This window comes from Lactuca serriola, chromosome 1, assembly GCF_051521515.1.
Source record: "Lactuca serriola cultivar US96UC23 chromosome 1, Lser_US96UC23_V15, whole genome shotgun sequence".
NCBI classification, from domain to species: Eukaryota; Viridiplantae; Streptophyta; class Magnoliopsida; order Asterales; family Asteraceae; genus Lactuca; species Lactuca serriola.
The window spans coordinates 221049191-221058538 of NC_136408.1; the positions used below are offsets into that span (position 1 = coordinate 221049191).

At 30.0% G+C, this 9348-nt stretch overlaps 1 protein-coding gene across 1 annotated transcript; it reads left to right on the plus strand.

Annotated features, from left to right (window-relative positions):
- Positions 1-437: 437 nt before the first annotated feature.
- On the plus strand, positions 438-3269 carry LOC145049511 (10-epi-juneol synthase-like). The gene is made up of 7 exons (XM_078997906.1): positions 438-634; positions 744-1014; positions 1115-1490; positions 1692-1910; positions 1991-2129; positions 2235-2483; positions 2830-3269. Exons 1-7 carry the CDS (start codon positions 503-505, stop codon positions 3124-3126), a joined length of 1683 nt encoding a protein of 560 aa, XP_078854032.1. The 5' UTR covers positions 438-502; the 3' UTR covers positions 3127-3269.
- Positions 3270-9348: the final 6079 nt, after the last annotated feature.

Sequence of the window (9348 nt, forward strand, 5' to 3'; positions counted from 1 at the left end):
TTCATATATGAATATACTTTATATATTCATATATTGATATACTTAGTCACATATGAAAGTTATATTGCTTCGTCGCATCGGTGCGTGAGAGGACTTTATGGTAAAAAAATAAATATGTGGCCCAGATTTGTTCTCGTGTTCTCAATTATATAATTGTTCGCATTTGAACTTATATATATATATATATATATATATATATATATATATATATATATATATAATAGTAAAAAATAATAATTAAAAATAAAAGGATGTAAACATAACATACTAAATAAAGTAATGGATCAAACTTGTAAGTTTATAAGGAGTATATCTATAAATATAAAATAAGCGTTTGGTTTGATCCTTGTGGGCCAACGGGCAACGGCCCTTAGAAAAGTCATTAAAAAACACCTGCATCGAGATGGATCATGTATAAATACCCATTGTATTGCAGTTATGATCTACTATAACTTCAACAAAAATTAGAGGCTTCCCTAAAGCTAGCATTCACCTTCAAGAAATGGCCACACTTGAATGTAATATTACCCTCAAAGAAAACTACAAAAGCACCACAAATCCAGTGCGTCCTTATGTCAATTTTCCTCCTTCTATCTGGGGTGATCGTTTACTGTCATTAACTGTCGACCATTCAGTAAGAATTCCCATTAATTACTACCTCAAAACATGCATGCACATATGTTAAAAAAGAATTTTTATATTACGATTTTAATTTGTTAAAATTATGTGGTTTCCTTTTCTAGGAGTTACATACGTATGCTATTGCGATGGAACAACCAAAAGAAGAGCTGAAAAGTTTGATAATCAATCCAAACATGGATTCAAATGAAAAACTACGTTTGATTAATTATGTGTATCGCCTTGGATTGAGATATCTTTTTGAGGAAGAGATAGAATGTCAACTTGATAAACTTTTCACGGAGCTTAAGATGGAAGATTATGATGAAGCTGATCTTTACACAATTTCAATTAACTTCCAAGTTTTCAGACAACATGGTTATAAACTTTCTTGTGGTATGCCTCTTTTGCCTCTTAATTTTTAGAGAACGTTTTATGTCTTGTTTTAAAATTATTTGATATGGAACTACTTTATTAACTATCAACTATTGTACAGATGTTTTTAACAAGTTCAAGGACTCCAGCTCTGGTAAATTCAAGGAATACATTACAACTGATGTGAGGGGTATGTTAAGTTTGTATGAAGCAACACAAATGTGCATAAGAGAAGAATCTATTTTAGATGAAGCAATGGCATTTACCGAAGCTCAACTTATGGGTGTAGTAGACACTCTAGAAGGTAATCTTTTACAACAGGTGAAACATGCGTTGAAGAGTCCTTCTCATCGAGGGGTGCAAATGGTAGAGACAAGGTTATATTTCTCAAACTATAAAGAAGAATGTTCCAGATATGATTTGCTACTAAAGCTTGCAAATGCACACTTCAACTACTTGCAACTACTACACAAGGAAGAACTATCCACTTTCATTAAGTAAGTTATGAATTAAGCAATTTCTTGCTACGTACATATATGTTTTTTTTCTACTTTATGCATTCATCTTTAATGCTTGAACGTCCAAAAAAGTCTATATACATGTATGATATATATATTTACGTGTTTTTGATATTCGATATTAGAGAAACTCTTGAAGCAATGAAATTTTGAAATAAAATATTTTTTATTTTCTCTCAGATGGGTTAAGGATATGAACTTTCAAAAAATAACTCCTTACGCAAGGGATAGAACGCCAGAATTGTACTTATGGGCAGTCGGAATATTCTTGGAGCCTCATTACTCTCAGGCTAGAATCACAATATCAAAAATGGCACAACTAGTGTTGGTGTTAGATGACATATATGATGCATATGGTACTATTGAGGAGCTTCGACTTCTAACTGACGCCATTAATAGGTATTGTTATTGACTATGCTACTATCCTGAACACTATGCCTAACACTAACAATATGCTACTATCTTGCTTTCATTTTCAGGTGGGAAATTAGTGCCATGGAGCAACTTCCAGAATATATTAAACCACTCTACAAAATTATCTTGAACGAGCTTACTGAAGTTGAAAAGCAAATACCTAAAGAAGGAAGAGAAAATCGGGTTAAGGCTTCAAAACAAGCGGTATGATATATACCATTCCGGTATATTCATGTAAATAGCAACTTAATTATTCTTGTCTATTTACATATTTATTTGTTTTTTCTTCGATTATTTCACATCAACCAGTTTCAAGAACTAGCTAGAGCTTACCATCAAGAGGCTGAGTGGAGATATAGTAAATACGTGCCATCATATCAAGAGTACATGAAGAATGGGTTAATTACTTCTAGTTACAATGTTTTTTCGACATATTCTTTAATGAATATGGGTGAAATTAACAGCGAAGAGGCTTTGGGTTGGTATGAAACACATCCAAATATTCTGGAAGCTACAAAGTTACTTGGAAGACTTTATAATGATGTTACAACTTTCCAGGTATGTGAATCATATACTTTACTTTTTATTATAAAATTAACTACATCAAGAAAAGTTGTTATATTGATCAAATATTATATATGTTCAAAATAATTACAAATCATGTTCAAAAACTTTTTGGGTTACATCTAAAACCAAAAAGATATTTATATCACTTTTAATTATTGTTTTTTGCCAATATCATCTATAAAGATTAAGAAATTAACTATTATTGTTATCTTGGTTTGAAAACTAATGTATGTAAATCATGGTTTTGTTCATTTCACTACAAAACATCATACCAAGTTTAGAGTTTATATTCCTTAAGAATTAATATTATCTAACAAGCTGAAATATGTATATGAAGTTTGAGGGTGAAAGAGCACAGGAAGTCGAATCGGTGCATACATATATGAAGACGTTTGGGTTAACGGAAAACGTGGCTGTTAAAGAACTCAAGAAAATGATTGAAAATGCTTGGAAAGATATCAATAATGAATGTCTTAAGCCGACTGAAGTTTCAATGGCACTTCTTGCACCAGTTCTTAATCTTGCTCGAATAACAGATATGGTGTACAGGTACAATGATAGGTTCACGTTTCCAGAAGAAACCACTGTGGAGTATGTTACTCTCTTAGTCATAACTTCTGTTCCCATGTACTGATAATTAAACAAGTGATTGTCGTGTCTTATTTTCATACGAAATAAAGTTCCAATGATGAATAAATTTGTATTTGTGGATTTCGTCGATGTTATGTAATTGTCATTATTCTTATTATGAATGAGTATTTTATTTTATTGATATCATTTAACTTGCAACACAATTATAGATATTTGTCGGCTAAAGTAGAGGTGAATATAGTGCGGTTGGGTTCCGTTTTTGGACCAAACCGAACCACAAACCAATAGGTGTTGTTTTTGTCTCCGTTCAACTTTGCGGTTTTTAATACGGTTTCAAATTGTATGACTACAGTTTTGGTTTTTAACTGAAATAAAGTGATGTTGTGGGTCATGTTAGAATGGTGTGGTTTTTAAATGAAAATTTGTTGTTTTTACTTGATTTGCAAATTTTTGTTGTAGAAAATCAACATTTATATGGAAAATTGTAAGAATTGTACGAAACAATGAGATGTGAATTTGTGATTTAATTTGGAACTCTAATTACTTGATTTTTATTTACTCGTGTCTTGATCAAGTAGTAGTTAAGGCTAAACGGAATGACTTTTATGCGTGAAGATGTTAAGATGTACCACCGCATTTAAAATATACACTTACAAACCATTGGAAATGATATTCATTAGGCTATTCAAAATGGAAGGGGAACTCATGCCTGAAAGTCTATGTGGGAAACTCATTCATGAAAGTCTATGTGTCATACCATTTTCATTTGATACGTTTGCTTGCGCTGGATACGGTGAAACTTCTTACTAGAGTACAACGGATCATGCATAACAATGTTATATCCCCAGATTTATGGATGTAGTCTTCAAAAGAATTGATTTTACCATACAAAAAGGCATAGTGGCGCAACTTGTCGTCCGTTTGCCTTCTCATTCGTTGTACGATGATAGCTAAGATGTGATATTCCTACTATTTAAAATTAAATTAAACTCTATAATAATTGACATTAATTATTAAGCCCTATTAATATTCCAATTAATTATTTAAACATTTAAAAAACCAATCATATTAATCATCAATTAATCAATCAAGTCAATATAAATCTCCTAACTTCTAGGCATTCAAATTATCACGATATATTCATTAAAATCGGATTTAGCAAGTAAATATAGCATATAATTATGGGGAAATGACACAAATGCCCATCGAACTTTCTAGGGTTGATTCAATTAGTCCCTAAAGTATTTTCATTGCTTTATGAGGGAACGAAGTCGTTTTTCATAGGTCGATTACGTCCTTTTGGACAAAATAAAAGGGTCATCCGGTTACCCTTTTGACTTGTTGAACAAATACCCGGTACTATTCATATTCTCCTCTTTTGCTTTCTTCACATTTTCCCTTGTTTTCTCTCCACTCTATCTTCATTGATAATTTTTCACACTTTCCAATAGATTTCTCTCTTCCATCACTATAAACGCGGTCTTTTAAAACAAACCAAATTTTCAATTCACACACAATTAGAGAAACACTATAATTTGACTATTTGGATTTATCATCATCGGCAAATGAAGAAGATGTTAACCTGGCAAAACAGGTCTACACCATGAAGATAAAAATCATTATGTAGAAAGATAAAGAAAGAAGCGTCTTCATCATCTGGACAGATGGAATGCATTGTTTGACTTTAAAAGTCAAAATCTAATGAAAACGATTCCAGTTTGCAAATTAATTGCAGACCATAACACTTATGATCAATTCCGATTCCGAGATTGGAAGCAACAATCCTAATTGCAAAATAAAATACGAAACGCATTGATTGCGAGATCGACACATGCGAGTTCGTAAACTGAAATTACGATCGCAATGTTTTGGTTGTAGTAACTCTGAATTTGAATCAAAATTACTTTCGATTCTGAAACCAATTCCATAACTCCGATTCCGGTGAATGATTTCCGAACAACCTTATTCCGATTGCGAATTCAGAATTTGAGCCTTCCGATTCAGACATAAATTCCATTTTACAAGCTTTATGATTTGATCAATGGTGTTAAGGTATCGGCGCTTGTGGCTGAGAAGATGATGTTGAATCTGATCGAGTTACTGAATCCTTTCAATATCCTCCTTCTAGGAATCATGAAATTTTAGGCATGAAATCATATAAAAGGTTTGATGTGCAACTGTTGCTGTCTAATGGAAATCGATATTGAGAAAGTCAAAATGTGATTTTGACTTTTATATGGAAAAGAGTTGATGTGGCTACTGAAACCTGCTATAATAGGTTAGAGGGACTAAAAAAACAAGTTGCTTCTAACGTTATGCCCCTATAAAGACACGAAATTAGTTTAGGGACTTAAAAGGTCAACCCTAGAAAGTTTGTTGGGCATTTGTGTCATTTCCTATCCATGAAATCAGATTAGGTAGATTTGGTCCAGATTTTCGGATCTGGCTGAGATCATGTCGTGAGCTTCATAGCTCACGCCATGACCTGCGACTAAACCAACACCAGGTTTCTTTTCGATTCACCAATGTAAAAATGCATGAAAGAAAGCCCTAGGCTTTGATATGACTGATGGGAAATCTAGGTTACAGCTACAATGCCATAAGCTGAAAACAATCATAACAATTCAATTGATTAGGGCACATACAACCTAGTTTGATCTATATCTTTCACATATAGGAACATACTATTTTTTTTTTGAAAAGACGAGGCATATAGGAACATACTATGAATCTCTAACATACAAAACTTTCCTATGAATAAACTAATTCACAAGATAAGAAAACTAACCTTTAGATTGTTATTGTAAACAATCTTGAATCCTTCTTCTTCAAAACTTTGGTAGCTAGCACCAAGAGCGTCGTGCCTCTGATTGTTCACACCCAAGGATAGCAACTAAGGATTATAGAGAGGGAGGATGAGAATTTCGGCTACAAGTCTCTTAGGGTTAGAAGTGCCGAAAATATGAAGGCCAAGGCTCCTTATATAGATGAGGTAGCTTAGAGCCAAAGTTAAGGTTTAATGGTGGAAACCATAATCCATTTGCTTGGTGACCAAGCAACTCATAGGCCTCCATCCAAGAGCCTTTGAACTAAATCTTTAGGCCCTTCTTAGAGGATTTCGTCCAACCTCTCATAACGAGGTTTTAGAGCTTTTTCCTCAACTATCAATAAATTGCCAAACAGTCCCTGCACTATAGATTAATCAAAGTAATCTCAAAATTAATTCAAATTAATTTCTGATTAATTATTAATCAAATATCATAATTTACAATTAATATATTATCACATTGTATTAACAAGTTATATATTCCAATTTATTAATCAATTAATAAATTATTTCGGCTCTCCAAAATAATCCTATCTAATTGTCAACTTTGAGAGCAATCCAAAAAGATTGTGTTACTATCAATTCAATTATATCAATTATACTTATGAGCTTAAACACCTAATCCAACAGTTTCATCATTGGCAGTCATAAGGAATGAATGTGTATAGTTTAAATAAGTTGAATGAGTAAATATGAATAAAAAAATTAGTGATTTAATGTGTACAAATCAAAAAATATACTACATTTTTAATTAAATAGTTATCCGGTTTTTAACATCCAAATTCTGAGAAAAAAAACACCATTATGCTGGATTTCTATATCAAATTTGTGTTTTTTTTTTTTTAAATACTGTTATTATTCTTATTCTAATAATAATAATAACAATTATAATTATTATTATTATTATTATTATTATAACAACAAATCTTTATTTTTTGTCCTGCATGGAATTTGAATCTCCGATTATTTTACCGCTGTACTGAAAAACATTTTGACGTCCAATAAATATAGCTTTTATTATTTGATTAATTAAATGGATGAAAGATCTCCGATTAGATGGCTACCAAATAAAAATCACGAATTAAAGGCCTTCTTAGAATTATGTTGATAATATTATATAATATTCAATATTATTGAAAGATATATTATGTTGACAAGGGTTAAAGTTTGTAAATTTAAAAGCCATTTCTTTACATTGCGAATTATGTGGGCCATCAGCGAACACCTCATTTGTACAAAGCTTAGTGGGACTTGGCTTTGGAAATAACCAAAGAAAACGATGACCAGTTTTGACTTTTCATTTTGGAACCATACAGAATGAAGTATCCTAAGGTCTATGTGTGCATGATAACACATGTTAATTACAAAATACCCAGTTATCTCGAATAAAATGTGGCTGAGTAGTGGGTGTCATTATATGAGTGAAACTTGAAAGCCATCAAGCCATCACCATGCATGTCGGGTGTTGCTATTTTAATTGACTAATTAATTCTAAGAAGGCTTTTAATTCATGATTTTTATTTGGTCTCAAATGAACCTGAATATATATATATATATATATATATATATATATATATATATATATATATATATATATATATATATATATATATTAAACCTTTATTCCCTTATGAATAATAAACTTGTAGGTCTTTTTGTTTGTCAATTTTGTCTTTTATTTTTTTAGTTATTTTGACACCTTTGGTCATTGCAATCAAAACTTTTACATTTTTTTGGAACTTTTTAATATTCAAAGTTTGGCTTCATTGTTTAGTCGTTTTGACACTTTTGGTCATTGCAATCAAAATTTTTACATATTTTTAGAATATTTTAATATCCAAAGTTTGACCACAAAACTTTAAGGATTTGACAATTTTGGTCTATTTTCTAAAAACTTGTTAATTCCAACCTATTTAATTCTTTAACCATTTTAACACTTTTGGTCCTTACAGTCAAACTCTTATAGTTTTTCATAAAAAAACACAAAAAACAACCTGGGACGAAGGCCGGGTTTTTCTGCTAATTATTATTATATAAACAGCAAATTAAATAAACATATAATTCACAGCAGATAAGTTACAATACGAATAAACATGAAACTATATGGTCAACAACATAAAAACATAGTTTACACTGTATTAAATTTTGGTTAAAAATTTAAATATTTCTTCTATTGTGATTTGGTTGGTGGTATTTTCCATATATTAGGTTCATCAGGATGACAAATGTCAGTCACGTTATAAATCTAAATTGCACGTCTCATACCTCAATCAACATAAAGTTTTTAGTAATGCACTTCAATAGTTCTATGACTTTTATGTTTGCTTTCGTCTTCATTTCAAATGTAAAATACATGACGTCATGTCGTGTCGTTTCCTTGTTCAAAATTCGAAACGAAACTAACGTAATATTAACATTTGTTTGTCATGTTTAGTACAATTAATTATGAATTAAATAAAGTAAAAATTTATTTATTTATTATTATTTTTGTTTTTGTAATGTTATTTGTTTTTATCGTGTTTTAATTTGGTCATTTTCGTATTAGAAAAATAAAAAAACGACTTCTTTTTATGTTGTGTTATGCTTGTGGTATATAAATAGTTGTCATGTCTTATTGTGTTCCCTAAAACACGTTTTATATATATATATATATATATATATATATATATATATATATATATATATATATATATATATATATATATATATATAGGGTTAGGATTAAATGTGAACTACGAATATTGTGTGAATGTATGACTTATTCTCGTTTGTTGGATTAAATTATTAAAGGGTTGAGATATAAGGATATATGTTATTAACATGAGGTAGCAATTACTATTTAATTGCATTTAATTAATTCTAGTGGCAAAATCATAGGAATAGTTAAAAATATATATTGAGAATGATATTTTCATGGAATATCAATATAAATTAAAATTTTGGTTTTAGTTTTAATTTCAGTTTACGAGTTGTAATATTTTTTACACGTTATTTAAAGAACATAAAACATATTTGATTCTTCAAGAATTATATAAAATTTGATTTTTTTCTTGATCATGGGAACATTTGAGAATTAATTGTTGTGACTTATTTTATGTTATTCTTATATTTTAGAATTACAATCTTTTAGCAACTCTATGGTTGATACAATGTTAAGAATCAATTTTTTAAAAAAAAGTTTCTTATATATATTATGAAACTAATTAAAAAATGATTTTTTTTTAGTTAAAGATTAATGTTTGATGATAAAAATGATATTCTTGTAGAATAAAACATTAATTATATAACCATAACTGACATTCTTAAAGAAGAGTTCAAACTTCTCAAAGAACAGGGCATGAATTCCAAGTACATAACCAACATTTTTGAAGAATAATTCAATATTCTTGAAATAATAAAATAACATTCTTAAAGAATAAGGCTAGAAATAAAAGGGAA

Bases quoted from the DNA above. Each gene is read 5' to 3' on its own strand.
- LOC145049511 (XM_078997906.1), top strand. From the start codon at position 503: ATGGCCACACTTGAATGTAATATTACCCTCAAAGAAAACTACAAAAGC. The intron at 635-743 runs GTAAGAATTCCC...TTCCTTTTCTAG, and splicing joins CATTAACTGTCGACCATTCA to GAGTTACATACGTATGCTAT. The intron at 2,130-2,234 runs GTATGATATATA...CACATCAACCAG, and splicing joins TTAAGGCTTCAAAACAAGCG to TTTCAAGAACTAGCTAGAGC.